This window comes from Pagrus pagrus (genome assembly GCF_965226575.1).
Source record: "Pagrus pagrus genome assembly, chromosome: 18".
In the NCBI taxonomy this organism is placed as follows: domain Eukaryota; kingdom Metazoa; phylum Chordata; class Actinopteri; order Spariformes; family Sparidae; genus Pagrus; species Pagrus pagrus.
In genome coordinates, this window is record NC_140202.1 from 4,743,903 (window position 1) to 4,765,451 (window position 21,549).

The 21,549-nt window shown below is 43.6% G+C and overlaps 1 protein-coding gene across 1 annotated transcript in view; it reads left to right on the top strand.

The window, feature by feature from the left end:
* The first annotated feature begins 764 nt into the window (after positions 1–764).
* gabrr2a (gamma-aminobutyric acid type A receptor subunit rho2a) overlaps positions 765–21,549 on the top strand; it is a 41,708-nt gene continuing 20,923 nt past the window's right edge. The window contains exons 1-3 of the mRNA XM_084381117.1: positions 765–1,055; positions 4,745–4,851; positions 21,348–21,415. Of these exons, the coding sequence (XP_084237243.1) occupies positions 934–1,055; positions 4,745–4,851; positions 21,348–21,415 (297 nt within the window). The 5' untranslated portion in view covers positions 765–933. The remainder of the gene's footprint in view (positions 1,056–4,744; positions 4,852–21,347; positions 21,416–21,549) is intronic.

Genomic DNA, 21,549 nt, shown 5'->3' on the forward strand with positions numbered 1-21,549 from the left:
GACCTCCCAGGGGACGTAACCCTCACCTTCAGTCAGGGCCAGTTCGTCTGAAATATCCCTCACAGTGTTTGGTCCTGAAACATTCACTGTAATTAATCAGCTCAGCGTTCACTCTTCCTAAGTGCATCTTCTTACAACATACGAGTCACTAAACACACTGAAACACTGAAACACTTATTGTGACTGCATGGGAACTAAAACTGATCATTAACAAAGATGTTAATTATTTATTGAGGAGTGAAAATCCTGCTAAAATGAAGTTGACTATATGAAAACACTGACGTCATCCTGAGAGCCGTGCACAGTGCCAGACATTCATCTACAGCTGCTCTGCATGGTGCACAAAGCTCCAACAGCAGCACCACCATTAAATATCATGTGGGAACTCATCTTACTCATCTCATGGTGAATGATGGAGCCCCTGGCCCCAGAAACGCTGGCTCCGGCCTTGTACTAAGTGAAAATGGGGGTTGCATTTAAACTGCTCCAGCATGTCCCTGAGAGGACTGAAACATGATTCCTGTGATGAGGTTTTTATTTACAAGAGGGAGGAATAATCTGCCTCTCTTGTTGTGTCAGGCTGCAAATAATCCCTGTGTGCGTGTGTGTGTGTGTGTGTGTGTGTGTGTTTTTCCCCCCTCGGAGCATGTAGGCTACAGATGTTCAGTCTCTCTCTCTCTCTCTCTCTCTCTCTCTCTCTCTCTCTCTCTCTCGTGAGGATAAGCGCACATACACAGTGTATGGGATCGCACACACACACACACACACACACACAGACTCCTGCAGCCTCACGCGGGAGAGAGTCTGATGCCATGACCAAGGACGCGTGCAGCCTCCTCTGCTGAGAGCCATGCGCTGCCGGCTGCGCGCTGCTGGAATGAACCGACTGAAAGGAGCTTTCAACAGACTCACCTGTAGATCTGCGCCGTCAACATGCCTTATGTGACCAAACCTCTGATCTTACTCTTATGTCTGGTTGTAACCGGTGAATGCCGTCGGCACGGCCACCGGGTGCGGAGATGGACCGGCACTGTGGAGACCCAGAAGCATGGCACGTAAGTGGCAGCGAGTCGCTCCATGAGGGAGATTCAGTGTGATAATTGATTTGTGATCATCTCATTAGCAGCATGTCTCTAATGGACGGTGTGACAGGAGAGACAGCTGGAAGCTGAAGAGTAGTGGAGCTCAAGCCCACTTTATTATCAGAAGATCTGACCAGGGCTGCTTCTCATGATCGGTCATTATGTCGGATATTTCACGATTTATCATTGAGGCATTAAAATGTCGAAATTAAAAATGCTCATCACAGTTTCCCAGAGCTGCTTCTGTCCAACCAACAGTCCCAAACTCAAAGACTCTCTGTCACATTGAAGCAGCTGCAGACAATGTTTGACATTTTTACTTGAAAAACGTCTACAGCATGAATTGATGATCAAATGTTATGCTTATTAATTTTCTTGATTGATTAAATCTTTGCTGCTCTGCTTTTTACATTTCACAAATTAAATGTTGAATTTAAAAAAAACAAAAATTATTAAAAATAAGTCCTCAGAGTGTCAGGAAGATAACTCAGCTGCTCTATCTGCTAATAATCAATGATGCGTGGTGGACTCCATGCTAGGAGAAGTGCAGGCTGTGACTGATCAGAACGGGAAAAAGCCACTGGTCTGAACTCTGCTCTGTGTGAGCGGTTTGTGGTCAGGAGAGGAAATGTGTAGCTTCATGTCGAGGCATCTGTGGCTGTGTTACAGAAGAGTGATATCTGGTTAATAAGAGAGTGACCTGTATGTCAGCACTTTGTAACAAGAGCGAAGGAGTGGAGACGATGAGGAAATCATATAAAAAAAGGTTCAAATTGGGCAAATGAAAAGTGCATGGGCTGTAAACAGTAAATGGACTGCAGTTGTATCAGAGCAAAGCACTCTGCCAACACCACCCACACAGGAGGGTGGAGAGGCTGCCTGCAGGACGGCAACCTGCTCATCTGGAGGAGTGTGAGGTTCAGAAGAAGAGCACTGTCCTCACAGAGACAGACAACAGCATCACCTGCTCTCAAACAGCCAGCATCTCTGTGAACCAGACAAAGACCTCTAGTGGTCGCGTGAGTTATAGCTGCTGTTTGTAACAATGTTGGCAGGGAGCCTCAAAACCTTTCAGGGTGGAGGACTGGGTGGATGAAAGGTCGACGGAGCAGTCACTGATGCTGCTCCCTCTGACGGTCACCTTCAGTTTCTGATAGCTACGCCCACTTTTAGCTTTACACTCAATCCCTCCCCTGAAACCTGAGCCAGGTGGCTTCTTTAAACGTCATATAGTCATGAATTGTAACTGAGCAGCGCTGAAAATGAACGTGGTCCTGCAGGAAATGCTCCTTCAGGGAGGCAGAGTCCTGTTATGCTGCTTGGTCTGGGGGACACGTCATGGTGTTACTGTAGGAGGGTCAGAGAGAGAGCCCTTCCATTCAGAACCATCCATTCATAAAATGTCAGGCAGGTGTCACGTCTGCGGTGAGGTCGACACCAAAGCATGTAACAGACTCAGAAATCCACTAGAGGACACAAGTGTGTGTGAGGGTTTGGTCTCCTGAAGCAGCAGGGGGCGATAAAGAGAGCAAAGGATCAACGTAGTACAAAGAGCCAGACAGGCCACATGCAGAGGAGGTCGGGTCGGTCAGGTGGGTCATCGTTTCAAGCAGATAGTTGCTGCTGATTGTTTAGGAAGTAGTTATTGTTAGGCCAAACCACGACTAGTTTCTGTGCCTTTATTTTGAAAGTGTAACCGCACTCACACCCACTGCAGGTTTACTGTTGCACACTCACAGTGAATGAGGCCATGCTGTGAGTCCAAACACCACATGGCACAGTGGACCGGCGGGTCTAGTACACGGTCTGATGTGATACCTGTTGTTGGTTAAGGTGAGGGACATACTGTGGGTCTGAGATGCTGTTTTAATGTTGCTGAAGTCTCTGAGGATTCTTTCTCTGTTCATTCAGACCAAACGCTCCTGGTCCTGCAGCACCAGCATCCAAAGGTTCATAAACGCTGGAGTCACTAAGAGTAGATATTAAACAAACATGAACATTTTCTGATGTTTCTGTGGTGACATTTAATATCACACAATTAGAAATATTTGTATTTTTCTCATTTGATCAGGCTATTTTAAGAAAATGTGTGTGTGTGTGTGTGTGTGTGTGTGTGTGTGTGTGTGTGTGTTTGTGTTTGCGTGTGTGTGTGTGTCAACCTGGCGTCAGAGAGAAGAGAGAGAGAGCAGCTGATGTATCTCTACTGCAGAAAACGAGTATTGTGTATTGTATTTAGAACTGTTATGTATCGAGAAATATATATTTTTGAGAACACATTTATGCTTTTCATTCAAAATTACTAAGAATTTAAATGGTCGGAAATTTAAATAATGTTTCCTTTAAAGCATGTTTGCTGTTGTAAATTACATATAAACATATTTTGTGTGAGACGGGTCGGACACGAGAGACATCTCACCTCCATCTCCTGACAACAGTTGTTCTGTGGCTTTGTGTTTTCAGTGACCTCAGCGGTTAGCATCTTGTAAACAGGGTTGTAAAGGTCATGGAAGGCTGAGACCACATTACAACATCTGTGGTCACTCAAACCTGGAAGTAATCAGAAAGTTTAAGAAAGTAAATGAAAGTGTCAGAAGTCACAGTGTTATGAGAAAGAGGGTCTTCCTCAGCGTCACATCATGGGCAGACTAAAGGTTCCTAAAGGGAAAGCCTTCCTAAACTGGACCAGTTGTTTCCAAAACACAAGCAGACAGACCCAAAGTGAGCACAGCATCAGAGGATCAATACATCCAGCTCAGTTCACTGAGAGACGGAAAAGCAGCTTCAGCACAGACACAGAACTGACTAAATTAACAACACAAGAGTCCAATCAGTGGTCCTGTCAGAACAGACTGTCCTGTAGAGTCTCAGAGGACGAGCAGCAGTTTGTCAGGAGCTGAATGTGTGAGGTGGACTGAGACATACCTGGATTTCACAGATGACGAGTGGTTTCAGACTGTCAGAGCGCACTGTAGCTGTCAGGTAGATTAACATTACCACGTGTCATTCTGGAAGGCATGTTATTATTCTTAACATTATTATTTATATATTATATATATATATATATATATATATATAAAACCCAATCCAGAAAGTGTGTGAGATGAAAAGATGACGCTCCCGCTCAGTGAGACAGAGTGTGACGCTCAGACAGAGCTGCATTCAAACATATCGTACCCTGAATGGACACGAGGGCAGGGAGGACAACACGTCTGTCTCCTCTTTTCTGCTGACTGTTAGAGAAAACATTTATCCGTCTGTCCAGACAGGTGATTTAACACAGCATGTGCTCTAAACACCGCATCACTGTGAGACCCACAAAATAGCTCTGACAATTATCACAGCACGGCAGTCTATTCAACCAAGGACACAAAAAGAGTTTTAGGAGGAGCGTGTCTGCTGTCAGGGTGACTGTGTGGTTGGAACACAGGGCTGATCTCTAAAACACATTAGCATTTTCTCCACCATGATATGATGATTAGTGTCGGGTTGAGCTCTCAGTGGCTCCTTTAGACATTTGGGATGCAGATGAAAGAGAAAGACATTTACTCTGCTGAGGAGAAAGGATCGAGTGTCAGTTCTTGTCCCCAGCTGTCCCAGCAGACAGAGTCAAGTCTTCAGTGTTGGTTCAAAACCTCCTCTGACAGAATCTTCTCTTCCTCTAGCTCTTTGGCAAAGAAGCCTCCAGATGTGACCAAGTCTCGCAAAATGAAGACGGAGCATCTGCTCAAAGTAGATGATCATGACTTCACCATGAGACCAGCATTTGGAGGTAGGTGTGGAGAGTTCCCCACATTTTCATGCATTATTTTCCTGTTGTGCATTTATTCATGATCACACATACATACACACACACACACACACACACACACACACACACACACACCGAAGCTCCTGCCAGCTGTTTTTCTTTGAAGCTTCTTAGTTGTCTTGTGTCTCTTGTCTCCATTCACTCATGAAGAACATGAGATGTGGTCAAAAATTAAAAAATAGTATCAAAGTTCATTCAACAGGCTTCCTCAAACCTCCTGTATGAATCCAAATCCATTATTATCAGGATGTGTTCGGTACCTGCAGCTCCATCTACAGCTCCGTCTACAGCTCCACCTGCAGCTCCACCTGCAGCACGATCGCCACGTTGGTGTTGTGTCTGAACGTCATGATTAATCATGATCGTGATCAATGTTTTTGTCACCTAAACCTAAAACAGCAAACAAATAGGTAAGAGTAGGTGAAGTAGAGACCTCCGGCTTGCTCTGGAAGTGGACCTTGTGGCTGTTTGTTGAAATGATGGTCCTGGTGCCACATTTGTTATGATGTTCCAGAGGAACACCAACATAAGTCTCAGAACCATGACATCAGAACAAGGTGATTGGTCAGTCACAGTGATGATGCTCTTTGATGTGATTCCACCACTGCCTCCACCCTCAACATGACTCGCTCCATCACCAGCCTCCACCCTCAACATGACTCGCTTCATCACCAGCCTCCACCCTCAACATGACTCGCTTCATCACCAGCCTCCACCCTCAACATGACTCGCTCCATCACCAGGTTGTCTCAACAATTAACTGACACTTTTTCCCTGCTGGATCACAAAAGGAAACAGTCAAGAGTCTTTCTTTTGAAGCCTTCACAGGATGTTTCATACACTTCATACACAAGCTGTTGTAATGTTAGAGTTGTTCATTGAAATACTTGGAAAGTCACTGAAGCCTCAGTCATTGTTGATATGCTCAGTGCCTCTTGCACCTCTCTTGGGTTCTCAAATGAAAGTCGTTGGATCTACTCATAAAGACATCTAGAAGCTAAGACAGACTTGCATCTCTGCTCTGAAATAGGGGGGGACAGGAATAAATCTCCTGACTCGTCTTCCTCTGAAGTTGTACCTTGTTAGCAGCGGAGGATGAAGCTGTTGTTAAGTGATGTCATTTCTCCGCTGTTAGTGTGATTGTTCAGAGAAAGGCAGAGCGTGCAGCCGGAGGTCACAGTGGAAATGGGACTAAAAATAGCCGGGTTCTGGCACAAAGTCCCAGCAGAGGATACACGGCTCTAGTTGCATTAGTATAAAGAGTCTGATACAAAGGGCTGCCCCTCCAGATGTGTTTAAACCCTTAGCTGTTTTTATACTGAATAATACTTTAGCATGGGTTTTCCAACATAACAGATCAGTAAGCTACTGGCTTAGCTGCATCAGAATGAGATAGGCTGAAAGAGTCCTCCCTTTCCTCTGATAGGCAAGTCAATAACAGACTGAGAGCATATAGAGCAACCTGTTGTCATCCAGAGCAAAGGGAAAATATCTGGTCGCTTTCCAAAAAGAAAACCAATTGTTTAACCCAACTTGGCTTTTACTTCTGTAGCTGCAGGCAGCTCATGCACTCACATGATCAGGTCACTTTTAAATACGCAGAAAGTTGATCCAGATCATCTAAACCTGTTTTTTATTTTGGTGGTCGAACTGAAACAACTTGTGTTTGTTAAGCCACTAAAAATCTGTCTTATCTGAAAATGAAGTTTTAAATCTGTCTGTAAACTGTGATGGAGGTTCACAGGTTTCCATTGTTTAAATATATCTTAGTGAACCTGACACAGCAGATGGTTCAATACACAGACCATGTGGAGAGAGACCGCCGGGAACATTTTGTAAAAGGGCACAAAAATACTCTGGAGGTGATCGTCTCTCACGACAAACTTAAACCACCAGCAGAGACTGCTGTTACATTTAGCAGATGCTTTTGTCAGCATATCAGGAGCAGTTTGGGGTTCAGTATCCTGCCCGAGGACACTTTGACATGCAGACCAGGGGAATCAAACCAGGGACCTTCCGATAACAAGACAGTGGCTCTACCCCTGAGCTACAGCCACTGCTTTTAAATCAAACACTTACTGAAGTCAGTGAGGAGAAGAGTGAAAACATCTCTTCCTGGAGAAAAGCCTCCAGTGCTGGTCTTCATTCTTCTCTCCACTTCTGATAGAGCTGATGCTATAGCAGCTACACTAACCTGTGGAGGAGCCGCCATCGTTGTTTTCAAACAAGCACTTATTTTTCTCGCTGGCCATCTGAACCTTGGCAGTAGCTGCTAGAAGTTCCTCCTAGGGCACTGATTGGATCTATCTATCTATCTATCTATCTATCTATCTATCTATCTATCTATCTATCTAACTATCTATCTACCTACCTACCTACCTACCTACATACCAACCGACCAACCAACCAGTGAATGAAGCTAACAGTAAAGTAAAAGCACAAATGAACAGTTGTTATTTGATGTTGATCACTGAGATTGTCGTCAACACAATTAGTCAGAGCACTGTGTAACTGAAGGTTTGAGTTACATCATCCTCATCATTTTAAATCTTTCATGCTTGAATATTGAATGGCTTTATCTCCCTGGCTGCATGAAAGTGCTAGCAATCATGGCAATCTGTGTCATACAGTGTTGGATTTCATGTGGCTAAGTGGAGAATGTGAAGCTTGAAAGAGCACAAAGTGCATGACGTGTACAGTCCCAGTTGGGAGCAGGTGGAGGAACAAGAAGAAGTAGTATGTACAGCTATGACGAGCTTCCAGGAGATAAATTAGGCAACACCGTGGCCATCAAGGCTTACCTGACAGTGACCCTGATGGCTGAAATGCCTCTCTAAACTTGAAGGAGCTCACAGTTGAGTGAACGACCTCTTTGTTCCATTTTGTGAATGATGTTTTAATGAGGATGCTAAAGAAAAGATAAGAAAAACACTGAGTCGGATTCCTGATGCAGGGTGTCACTATTTACATTCTACCTGGCCAGTAGCTGGCCAAGACATCTGACAGTGATGATGAATATCTCCATCCTCAGGAGATACAACCCAAAATCAAAGAGAAACTCAATTAAAGGCTCTTTCAAGACACTTGTTGGTGTTGAACTTCAATAGTTTTGGAATTCACAAGCAATATACATTTATAAGAAATGGTCCAAAAGTTAAAGGAATAGTTCACTCTAGAAGAAATTCAGTCATTATCGACTCACCCTCATGCTGATGAGAAGTCCAGTGTAGTTTCTTGTTCCTCAAAGTGCAGCTGGAGACCCGCGGGGGTACAAAAACTACACAAAAACGTTGTAATATTCCTCCATACTGCTCGTCCACTGCAATCCAAGTGTCCTGAAGTGGCGACATCCAGAGTTTATTCGAAACAACGTCATTTAGTACATTTTTACAGCCTAAACAGTAGAGGTGGGTGCAATTCATCGATGTGGCAACGCATCGCGATGCGTCACGTGACGATTCGGCATCGAATAATTAACGTCGATGCTTTGCTAGGTCCGCGCATTTAGACAGAAGGCGGCAAATTGGCGGTCTGTTTTGGTCCGCCAATTTGACGCCTCTGAGGGTACACTTACTGCCGCCTCCATTGCTATCTAAATCCGAGGCGTCAATGTGCCGGCAATTGCGGGACATGGGCGGAGGTGTCAATAACGTGCACTGTTGTGCGACCCGCAGCCGGGAGTTTTAAAACCAGGAAACAGCTGATCGCGGATGTCAAGATGAGCAACTGGAAAGCCGCTGAGATCCGGGAGATGCTACCGTCTCCTCGGTCTCTGTAGCTGACAGCTAGCGGACACAACCAAACAGCAGTAACAGCTGCTGACTGTCAGCTGTTGTGTAGCGGCAAGCTACGAACGGTCGCTACTTTCAAATTAAAAGCCCCCCGCTAAGAACCCAGTTCTAAAATCCAATGGGGTGCAATGTAAAGCTCTGATTTTGAAGACAACTTTGTTGTTACTGATCACTGCCCAACTTCATGCTTCACGCCACATCACGTCACATGTTTACGCCTCATTAAATCCAGGGCTTGACTGTTTTCAGTGTTTTCCGCCAATAGAGGGGGCTCTCCTGCAAGTGGAGCTTTCCCTGGTCAAAGTTAAGTAGGTCAAAGTGCAAATGTTTACATAAACATTTCATAAAATAAAATATTTTGTGTCTTTGAAGTCAAATGTTCAAAAAACCTTGTTATTTACTTTATGAGTGTAGTTTTAGAGGAACTGAGTTAATTGAAAAAGGCTATTTATTTACAAATATAGCCACAGATGAAGACAAAATCAATCTTGTATGGAAAAAAGCATTAAAAATTGCAATAATCGAAGAATCATGGCCAATAATCGAATCGAAGCTCCCATAATCAAAATCGAATCGAATCGTGAGGTAACCTTGTTGGAACACCCCTACTAAACAGTCACTATGCTATACACGGAGGCACGCTCCGCGTTCATGCCAGTCTCCCTCACAGCGTTTGCACTACGGAAGCCGTATCGGACAAGATGAACGAGACTTGCGATAGATACACACCGGTATTTACATCCTGCTGTGAGTGTCAAAGCTTCAAATCACCAGTACAGCAGATCCCTCTTGTGTTTGTGTGTTGCTCGGTCGCTCAAAGTATCTACCGGTATCTATCGCTCAAACTTGCGATACATACCGGTGTGTATCTATCGCGAATCTCGTTCATCTTGTCTGGCTCGGCATCCGTAGTGCAATCGGCTGTGAGGGAGACTCGCATGTCCCGCTGCTGTCCAAAGACTCGTTACTGTCCACAGTCTGGTTACTGTCCACAGTCTCGTTGCTGTCCAAAGACTTGTTACTGTCCACAGTCTGGTTACTGTCCACAGTCTCGTTGCTGTCCAAAGACTTGTTACTGTCCACAGTTTGGACAGCAACGAGACTGTGGACTGTAACCAAAGACTTGTTACTGTCCACAGTCTGGTTACAGTCCACAGTCTTATTGCTGTCCAAAGACTCGTTACTGTCCACAGTCTGGTTACAGTCCACAGTCTTATTGCTGTCCAAAGACTCGTTACTGTCCACAGTCTGGACAGCAACGAGACTGTGGACTGTAACCAAAGACTTGTTACTGTCCACAGTCTGGCTCCTGTCCACAGTCTGGTTACTGTCCACAGTCTGGTTACTGTCCACAGTCTGGCTACTGTCCACAGTCTGGTTACTGTCCAGAGACTTGTTACTGTCCACAGTCTGGCTCCTGTCCACAGTCTGGTTACTGTCCACAGTCTGGCTACTGTCCACAGTCTGGCTACTGTCCACAGTCTGGTTACTGTCCAGAGACTTGTTACTGTCCACAGTCTGGCTACTGTCCACAGTCTGGTTACTGTCCAGAGACTTGTTACTGTCCACAGTCTGGTTACTGTCCACAGTCTGGCTACTGTCCACAGTCTGGTTACTGTCCAGAGACTTGTTACTGTCCACAGTCTGGCTACTGTCCACAGTCTGGTTACTGTCCAGAGACTTGTTACTGTCCACAGTCTGGTTACTGTCCACAGTCTGGCTACTGTCCACAGTCTGGCTACTGTCCACAGTCTGGTTACTGTCCAGAGACTTGTTACTGTCCACAGTCTGGCTACTGTCCACAGTCTGGTTACTGTCCAGAGACTTGTTACTGTCCACAGTCTGGTTACTGTCCACAGTCTGGCTACTGTCCACAGTCTGGTTACTGTCCAGAGACTTGTTACTGTCCACAGTCTGGCTACTGTCCACAGTCTGGTTACTGTCCAGAGACTTGTTACTGTCCACAGTCTGGTTACTGTCCACAGTCTGGCTACTGTCCACAGTCTGGTTACTGCCCAGAGACTTGTTACTGTCCACAGTCTGGCTACTGTCCACAGTCTGGTTACTGTCCACAGTCTGGTTACTGTCCACAGTCTGGCTGCTGTCCACAGTCTGGTTACTGTCCACAGTCTCTGTTCAGCTCAGCTTGTGACTGCTGCTGACTGACTCTGGACCAGCAGCCAGTGCATGACTGCAGCACAGGCAGGAGGACTGATACTGACGTCTTTCTCTCTAAACTTTACTCACTGGTTTGATTAGATTTGTTTCTGGTGACTTATTATTGACATATTATATGACATATATTGATTGTGCTGCTGTAAATATTACTGTTGCTGCTCTAGAAACAATAAACATATATGTATTTATTTATGATCTATTCCTGTACTGAACTGATTCTTTTTTAAAATAATATATCTTTTAAAAAGCGATTATTTACTAAAGAAAAAGAATCGAGCCGATAAGGAGTATCAATAAGATTAGTATAATGGTTAAAATCCTCATGATACCAATCCTGAGTACAAACTGTGCACGACAACACTAAGACATATTACATGGTTGTGCAGTGCACATTTAAAAAGATGTAGATGAAGTGAGATGCTGCGTGTCTTCAGTGGACAGAGGGGGTGAGTGTGGCTAACGTGTGGGCTGTATTATTGCTCTTAATCCTCAGAAAGATAACACATTAAGCTTGTTGTTAATCCACGCTGAAGGGAGCGAGGGAGAAAGCCGTCGGCCAGATCATTTGATGTATGGGCTCGGAGCGACTCATGTTATGATCTGTTCACTGTATACCAGAGCCGCTGTGTGCTTTTCAGAAAATGTGGTGGCTTAGCAGTGTTGAGGATTTACCAGAGGTCAGAGAGTCAGAGGTGGGGTTGTTTCATGCAGCCTATTACTTTAATATATCATCCACCCTCACTTAAAGTTACACTACTCTATCTATCTATGTGTCTATCTCCAGGGAAACATCAGATGATGTGTCAGGTGAGGAAGAAGTTGGTGAATCAGAATAAACATGACCTCATCTGTGAGTCATGTAGACAGATTGTTATTACCAGTGTTGGTAGTTAGGGTTAGACAACAGCTCCCATGATGCCACACTCCTGCAGAGCATCATCAAACTGTCATTGTTTTAATTGAAACACCCCTGGTGGCAGACCGTGCATACTGCATGTTTAGGTTGAGATGTATTAATACAGAATATATAAAGCCACAGACTGTTTAGAGCTTCTGTGAGTACCTTCTTTCATTTGACCTAAAGCCTGCAGTAATCAATATTTTCATATCACAGAGGATTAGATGAGTATAATGATGGTGGGCTCGAATAAAGAAAAGAGGGTGCGGTGATATAACTCCAGGCCAATCACAGAGATGCATGACGACAGCAGCTCAACATGCTGGAAATCCACAGGGACCATAGATCTGTAGGACGAGGCCGAGGGTCTGTATGATGCCATCAAGCCGCTACTGTTTCCACTGCCTCACCTCATAAATGTTCACATCATATTGTAACTGATGTGACTGCAGCGTTTGCACCCTGATGAATTTCAAGAAAAAACATAAATAGTCAGTTTTTCAGAAGAAAAGTTGGGCGAGAGGCTGTGACGCAGAACTGATGAGGGCCAACATCTCCTGCACACACAGGCAGAGCAGAGGTAATGCTGAGGTGTTTAGGGGTCCTGTGTAGGAGCCTGGTGTCATTTATAGGTGATGTAATGAAAGTAAACAGAGGCACTGTGCTGTCAGAGGCTGCAGATGTGTGAATATACAGGATCTGTCCTGCTGCCTTCACATGGCTGCAGGGATTTAACAGCACAGTCAGTACAATCAAATGATTTATGCAAACCATACTGACGTTTCTACAATACATTTAATATCATGTTCACATTACACATCATGACCTGATTCTATATCTGGAAACGGAGGGGATGCTGCTGGGGTTGAGCTAGCAGTTCACAACTGTGTTTCAACATTTGTAAGCGTGAAGCCACCGAACATTTTTGGGACATTTCCAGCTGTGTTTGTGGCGACCAAAACATGATGTGTTCCTAAAGCTAACCAAGTGTGTTTGTGCCTAAACCTGACCAGAGCATAAACACAGCGTTTCACAGCACTACATTAAAAACTGAACCTAAAGGAACATAAGACATGTAACGTTTGAACATTGCCAACATTTATTCCAGTGATTAGTGGGGATTTAATGAACTGCAGGAAAAGCTTCTGATACAATATGAAGCAGCTGAGGACAACAGATACAGATTATATGATTATGTCATAATTTTCATCAGTGCAGATCATTTACCAATCGTCCTGCTTTAATAACATTGTCATGCTTTAAAAGCTACGAATGGTTAGAGAGTGTTTAATTCAAACCGTCTATTTGCATTTTGTTTGTATTCTTGAGTAAGTATTTTGTTTGTTCTTGAGTAAATCAAGCAGCAGCTGAGGGGCTTCATGCTTCGTAGATTTTGATAAAATATTTTTTTAAGCTTAGATGAACCATGTACTACAAACACAGAAGTGTTTGTAGTACATGGTTCATTCAAGGACTGTCAGAAGTTTAAAAATCCTCATCATTTCTGTTTCTGGCAATAAAAATAAAAATGCAACACATCCTAAATGAGTGAACAGAGTCAGGGCTGCCAGTGACTCCCGAAACAGTATATATATCACCATTCTCAAGGCAAGATGACTGTTGCTGCGTAACAAGGACAAGGTATACTGGACCTTTAGCATACGTTCACAGTTTAACATCCTGGTTTGGGTTAAACTACGTTACTTACAGTATACAAAGGTATGAACATACCTGCATTGCGTGCATTGCTGCAGTTATCTTATGTACATGAGGTAAGTTCAAAGTGTTATTTATTTAAAATAACTCACCATTTATTTTTGGTTTCACACTTTCCTCTTTTTAGTGCCGCAATAATTATAACGGCCATGAGGTGACAAGAAACATTAATATGAGTCGTAATAAGCTGCTTCCACAGTCGACCTATGTGGTCGTTCTGCTCATGAAAACTGAGTAAATGGTATAATTTTAGTTATTTTATCAATAAAATGCTGCTCAAACCCACCCTTGGTTTTGGGGTTCTGATACAACAATAAGAGACTGTTTTAAGAATTCTGACAGACCTGTCAACACAAGTGGAGTGGACCACATGACCCCAACAAAAGTTCTGCTCTCTATAAAAGCTTAGAGGCTGAAATGTCAGATGTTTAATGTGTTTTATATTTGATGATATTTCCACATGTTCTGTGTCCATAACGATCGATGAATGCAGCTTTGACTATTAGTAAGTGTACCTGAGGCCAAAGGACAGTTGAGCTGATCGTGGAGCTGGCAGCAAACGTGACCTTAAGCAATACAGTCTTTAAAAAGAAGATAGAAGTCCCGAAGCACTTCATATGTCTTTATTCATGTAGAGGAAGTAAACAGCTCTGGGTCTCCAGCAGCGGCTCCCTGCTGCAGCCTCATTCTGGGAGCTCTGCCACTGAACGATCTCTAATCTTTTAGTCTTGATGAAAAGGTTAAAGGACCATTGAGGCATCATTGACGTACACAAACAGCCATAACAGTTTTTAGTCGTACTATGAATCAAATGATTGACTATCATCCCCCGCAAATCTTAAAATAACCAACATGGCATGATATCTTCCAAACATGAGCGCTGTGACTGCTGCTGCCATAGTTTGATGTCAGAACTGTGGAGATTCAATTAGAAGATTGTATCGAGCTCTCTACATCAAAGGAAACTGTAATAATCCATTGATTTAGGCTCACTGCTGCTTTATTTAAATGCTGTCACTTTTCAATGTGTGCCGAGTTGAGTGACTTGTGTGTTGGCAAGGAAAGAGGTTAAAGGCATTAGATGTCATGAACAGCAGGCATGAGTAGCAGAGTGACAGGCTGACAGGCTGCGAGGGCTCAGGGGAACACAACACTGGGCTACAGCGTCTGTAGCTAAAGCTTTCAGTAGTGCTCACTGATGGACTGGTCAGTATAACACCCAGATACCATCTGGAGATGTGGGCTTTATTTGAGGCGACTGGAGTGTAGCTTTAGCGGCTAGCTCCACCCAACATAACTCAGCCTGCCTGCAGTGTTAGCCTAGCCTAATTCTGCCTAGCTGCATGGCAGGCCCCACTTCAGCAGTGATGAGCAGATTAAGCTGGCAGCGGTTCCTCCTGTTTACAGCTTAGATTAGCACAGGCAGCAATCTGTTACGCCATCAGACAGCTGTTACCCTGCAAATGACACTTTGTCCCAGCTGAAGAACACAGAAATGAGTGGAGATCCAAAACTGGCTGTAAAAGTACATCTGGTACTCTGACATTCTGATATTAATAGACTTATTCATATTATTTATAGACTTAGTGTCACTGTCCTGTGTTTTTTCATTATGACAGTTATTCACTGTGTTTGTACGGAACACACTACAACTTTCTTTACTATTGAGTCTGTTTATGTAGCAGATTTCTGCCACTAGAGGTCTCTCAATCAAAGCAATGAAAACAATAGACGCAGTTTGATGTCAGCGACAAGTAGCATAGGATCATGGGAAATGTTGTCCTCATTGTTAAACAGCCGCCATCGGCAATAAATATCTATCTTCATGCAAAAGTGTTCACAGACGTGACAGTTTATTAAAGATGTATTCATGTCACATGAAGTCACGTTTCCTTCTTCACTGACGTCTCGCCTGCTGTTTTCATGGAAGTTAAAGTCACAGGCGACCAAATGAAACGCACCCTTACGTTGCAAAGAGTTACAGATTAGGATTCAACAAACTATAAAACAATGTAACAGACATTTTAATGAGGAAATATTACATACTGTATATTTAAGTTTATGGAAATGTGATTCATCTTCTTGCTGCCAAATCTCTACAAAGTAGGTGGTGAGTAAAACATTATCCTGACCAATAAGTCAGTGCAATAAAAACTATGAAAATAGAAAATAGAATTTTGTGTTAACTCTGCATTTCCTCTGAGCCTTTTGGCCTCTTTTAGCTGTTAGTTTTGATTTTATAGCCCACGGCTGTATGCTGTCATCCTCAGTGTCTGTCACAGCAGACAGACTCAGTTAGAGACGAGCTGGTGAACAGACGTAGAGGAGCACTCAGCAGCTCAACAGACATTTTTCTCATCAGCGAGACACAAACACATCTCAGAGTGATGATAATGTTGCTGGACCTGTAAACAGGGAAATGTTTGCGAACACGTTAATATGCGTGTCATGTTTATCCTGGTCCTGGTTATTACTGCAGCTTTAACAACTTTGTTGAAAATAAAATGTGTTTTGAACTTCATGCAAAAGCTTTCTGTTCTTACAGAGACAACTGTGTGCTAACAGGACATCACTGTTGCATTTACAGTGTAAAAAAAAACAAAAAAAAAAACATATTACAGCGTTACTACTACCTGACACATAGATTGAACAACAAACATACGCACAACATTGATTATGGTGGCAATAATAGACAAGTCACATAAACTCAAAATACACTGGCTACTAACAAGCATGGTCAGCATACTGTACACTGGTGAGACCAGAAGGACCAGCATGTGTTGTGCTTTACTGCTCTGCTGGTCACCAGCATGATGTTAGGCTCACCGAGTCATGTGATCCAAAAGTTGACCCTTCTTTGGCGACATGTTGTGAGAGGTCCAGGTTCCATAAAAGGTTATCCATCAAAGCATATTCGATGAACAGTGTGAACAACAGGAAGTCATCAATCATCAGGTAATTACACAAAAACATAGGAAATATAAAAATACCAAAACACACTGGAGTGAGACTCTAACAGGCTGGACACAGTGGATGTGTGTGCAGCGCTGCTGCGTGGCGTCACCTCTCACTTTTCATTTCAGCGTCCATGTTAACAGGTTAGACGTTCACACTGGATGCACAAGACACTTCCAACGTGTGTGTGTCAGGCGTGGCTGCTGCACACAACAGGTGAGGCAGTTTCTGTCCTGTGCACTCTCTTTCTTTCACTTCCTCTCCCTCGCTCCCTCCGGCTGTCTGGCTCTTTCAGCGTGGTGAAGGAAAATCACGTCACGCAGCCGGTGTGAACAAACAAACACACCAGTGAGCCACAGCAGCTCGGTAACACAACCGCCATGCAGCACACAGGAATCCAGTGTGTCCAGCCTGTAATAGTTAGACCAGGTGAGCTGAATCTCTCTGTGTCTATGTGCATGGAAGGTGATATTCTGCTTGTAAGACAGTTTGGGAGGTTTTATGGGAGGATTTCTGCTGGAAAACCTTTTGAATGGTCGTTTCACTTTTCAGAAGCAGTGATAATCACCAAAAATAGGAATCGTCTCTGTGGAGACTCCCAGTGCGAGCCGACGAGAATGTGCACCAGTCAGACAACACTCAGTGTGACACAGCTGCGTGCAGCTGACTGATACCTGTATGTGTTGATCTTCAGTATGTCTGCCTTGTGGCAAGTCCTGCACATCATTTACCATCATTTGCACATTAAATTAGGCCATATTTAAAGCCACAAAAAAACAACAAAAAAATCCTAAATGTAGCCCAACCAGTAAAACTGGAGCCTGCCATCAAATTGAAATCACTATTAATTGTTTCTTTACATCAGTCACATCTGTGAACACGCAGGAATGAAGGCTGATAGTCTCTTATGATCAGGTACAAACACACAAAACTCTTCGGTTGTTCATGTGCAGATACATCACTTTAATGTGTCCAACATAATCACTGATAAGACGTTCGGACAGTAATAAATGCTGTCACAGTAAATCATCAGGGCTGGCTGTTCTGGTGCTGCCGTGGCCGTGCTGGCTCTAATGCAGGGAGGCTAAGTGGCCGGGCTGTCAGCATTATGAGCCTCAAACAAACACTGTTTATAGAGATGCAGTGGTGGTGATAACATCCCTGTTTGATTGGCTGCGTTAAAAACACAAAATCACAGCGCTGGTGGAGACAAATGCATCAGCTGTGTTTGTGAGAAAACAGATGGCAAATGGATCAGTCAGAACATTTGTTCATCAACGTCTTGTAAACATTGAACGCCCTAATCAATAACTAACTAACTAACACACTGCTGCACACAGCCAGTGAAACAGCCTGACATTAACAGTTACTTTACTGCCTGCTGGAGATTTAACATACAAGTAATAAACCGTTTGCCACCATCTGCTGGAGGTCTGTCTTCTTTCTGATGACTGTCCCGGCAGCAGTGGTCAGTTTATTACAATATGTCACCTCATCGTTTGATCTGTGGTGAATTAGCTCCTGATGTCAATTCTCCATTCACATTCAGATGTGTCGGGATGCTGCTCATCAATACGGACGCTGAAACACGCTGAAGACAAACTTGTTGGACTGTGTGGCTTCATTCTGACGAGTTCTTCCAGACTCCACACTAACCCCCCTGTCCTGGGAACATAGGATTTGCTCCCCTCCCCCAAATACATCACTGTAACACAACTATGTAATTTCAATAACATTAATAAGACGCAATAAATATCCAGGTGCTGCTGTCGGCGTCAGCAGCAGCTCATGATGCAGGTACAGTCTGTGTGGGCGTCTCAGTCTGTCCCTGATGGCTCACCTCCACTAAGTGCTTCAAACAAAGGATACATTAGACATAAAACAGGACGGAGGAACTGATGTGAAAACAGACTGAAATACACAGGGACTGATTCAGTAATCAAACACAGGTAACAGCTCTAGATTCAGACTAACCTGGACCTGATGCAGACTGTAGGAGGCTACACCAGGTGTTAGGTCCTCAGGGACATTTAGAAAGATGCCGGTGCATCAGGTCAGACATCCTGTGGTGACTTATTGTCAAATAATTTCATGATATTTAAGAATTCATATTCATTAGTCTGTCCCAGTATCTGGTCTTTGTCATGTCGTCAACAACACAAGATGTTAATGAGAAGCTGTACATGCACACGAGTCATGACTGACGTTGGTTTGACTCATATTCAGGACACATAAAGAACATGAGGAACCTGGTTGATCACATGTGTGACTCATCCTCACATCACTGATCGTCTGTGAAGGAGAAGGCCGATCTGAAACACCTTCACATCACAGACATCTCAGTCTGTTATTTCACAATCTGATCTTCATCTGTAAATATTTTATGAGCCAAAAAAGATTATTCAGATTCTCTCAGTGCACAGTAAGCCTTCAGCATGTCTGCATAAAGTGAGTGAAGCACTTCAGATCTGTGTGACAGCTGTAGCTCTGCATTAACACAATCTAAGCTGCATCACAGCTCTCCCTCAGTGGTGTCCCATTATAGTTTGTTTGTCCCCCATAGAGTCCACAGGGGACGATCTGTTGTGTTTAGACAGGCCCTCTCTGAAACTACTGGCTGTAGTGTGTGTGTTTGTGTGTGTGTGTGTGTGTGTGTGTGTGGTTCTTCACTCACAGTGTAACTGTAATGTCAGTAGCACACATCTGGATCTACAGACAGGAGCTACTCTGTATCTATCACACATGAGCCTGTAAACATCTGGACAGCAGTACTTTCACTTTCCTTTCAGATTGTAGATTATTACACTTATGTTTTATTACTGCTGGATTTATTGGAGTCAAGGGTCCATTAATATGTACACAGTATCAGCTTCATGAGTCCAGTTGGTATTAGGACCATATAATGTGAGGTTTGCATGGATCTAGTAATTAATGCTAGTATGTGATTCTGCTGCAGTGGAGAGTGATGTACAGTAGTTCACAAAACTGATATCAGCCAGCAGTTTGATTTAATGATAGTGAGCAGTCCTCAGTAAGTGTCCCCACATGGAGCTTTATTTAAAAGTGTCATGTGCACAGTGGACATCACATACATGTCTGTCAGGACTCATGTCACATGTTCTGAAGACTCTGAGGAAGTCCAACATCCGGTCACAGAGTGATGTACTGAAGGCCAGAGTCTTCAGTTGTGTTTGAGTCAACGATGTGGATCATATGGTGGGAGAATAATATCCTCTGAGGTGGTACATGGTGTAAGAAGTTTGAGCATCACTGGGTTATAACTTCCATCTTGATGTGGATTCTGCTTCTTCTTCTTCTGAGATCACCAAGTGTTCACTGGTAGTAGTCCTCACTGGTAGTCCTCAAAGTCTTCTGGGGATGCACCTCTAAAGTCTGAAAGTCAGCAGGTGCTGTGAAATCTGGACATTTGGATTCAGTCAAACAGTCGGACAGTGACAGTGAGCCTTGCACTCAGTTCAGCATCACAAACGAACAAACATAGAGGAGATTTAAATTTCTAAATGCTGCTCGATACTCTGACCAGGTGGACACTGGTGATTTAGTTGGTTTCAACATGATGACGTTTCAAGTGCGACACACTTGCCATTGTCCCAGTAAGTGAAGAATAATCCCAAACACAGAGATCCCTCCACAGCCCCTCATTTGAAGAGCTTTGGTGACTCTAATCTAGCATTTAGTGTCTCTGCTAATCTCTGTGGATTACAGACTGTATAGATAAGTGATGCAAAGTGGTTCAAATCGCCTGTAAATCTTGCCTCCACTTCAGCTCAATGCCTGTGAGCATTGTGTGCTTGTGACAGGGTCACACGTAATGCTGTTATCCTTATGGAGAGGTCAGAGGCCAAAACAGATATGATAAAGAGATCTGAAACATTTACAAGAATCAGTTACAGTAACACTGAATGAGATGGAGTCAGAACACCTCATACAGGTAAAGCTCTTAAAGCTCCTGTACTTTGACTGCACGAGACAGTGAATGTAACCCTGGACAGAAACATGCTAACACAGACATGTAACAGAAGACAGTCCAACAGCATTCTTTAAAAAAGCTGAAATCTTTGCGACAGGTGTGTTTACGTTTCCTCTCCTCCATGAACAGAAGTCAGATGTGTTGTGTATCACTTCCTGTGGTGTTGTGTGTTTCCATCCCTCATTGATACACTGCTGAAGTGAGATGGCTGTTAATTCCTGGATTCCACACAAGTTAAATCACAGAGAGAAAATGGGCCAAATGTCAGCAAAAGTTCACATGGAGCTTAAGAAAGTTTGATTCTGAACTGACTGTAAAAGCTGTGTAACTGTTGGTGTTGGTGATGCTGGTGGGAATGAAGACGCTCTCTGACCCAGTTCATAATCCAGCTCGTTATTTACACTTCTGTTGTGATGGTGCATGATTTTCAGGATGTCACGCTTCAATATCTGGTGAAAAGTTTCCCTCTATTGAATTATTATTGCTTTTATTTAAGTTTGTGCGTTAAGTGTGTTGTGGCTCAAAATCATGGGTTACAGTTTGCTGACTTTAAAGTTGCATTTTGTGTGTTGAAATAAATGTAATAAATGAATTCCATAGTGTTTGTGGGCTGATCTGTATAAACACATATCTGCAAATGAACAGAGAATCTGTAGACAAGAGACTTATCATCTAACTATAGACAATACAATAAGTCAGTATCAGGTAGAGCTGTCTGCACCTCCTTGCTGTGCATCCTAATGAAAACACACACACATACACCTGTTAGCTGCAGTCAGTCATGGTAGAAGCAAACACACTGAGCAGAGGAAGCAGCCAACTGGTCAAATTCAGATTGTTGTCTCATGAATCAGCTGGACAACAAGGTCTGCTGTTACATAACTGTGTACTTCACACTATTCGCTCATCATATACTTCTGTTTGGCAGGTCCTGCGATTCCTGTCGGAGTGGATGTTCAGGTGGAGAGCTTGGACAGCATCTCTGAGGTTGATATGGTAAGAAAAACTGTGGTTGTCCACACTTGTATGCAATGTGAAAGATTGTTCCTGATGCAGACAGACAGCAGGGTCCAGCCTGAGGAGATCTGTGTGCTGGTTCATAAGGAAGAACTTACGTAGCTGCTGCACTC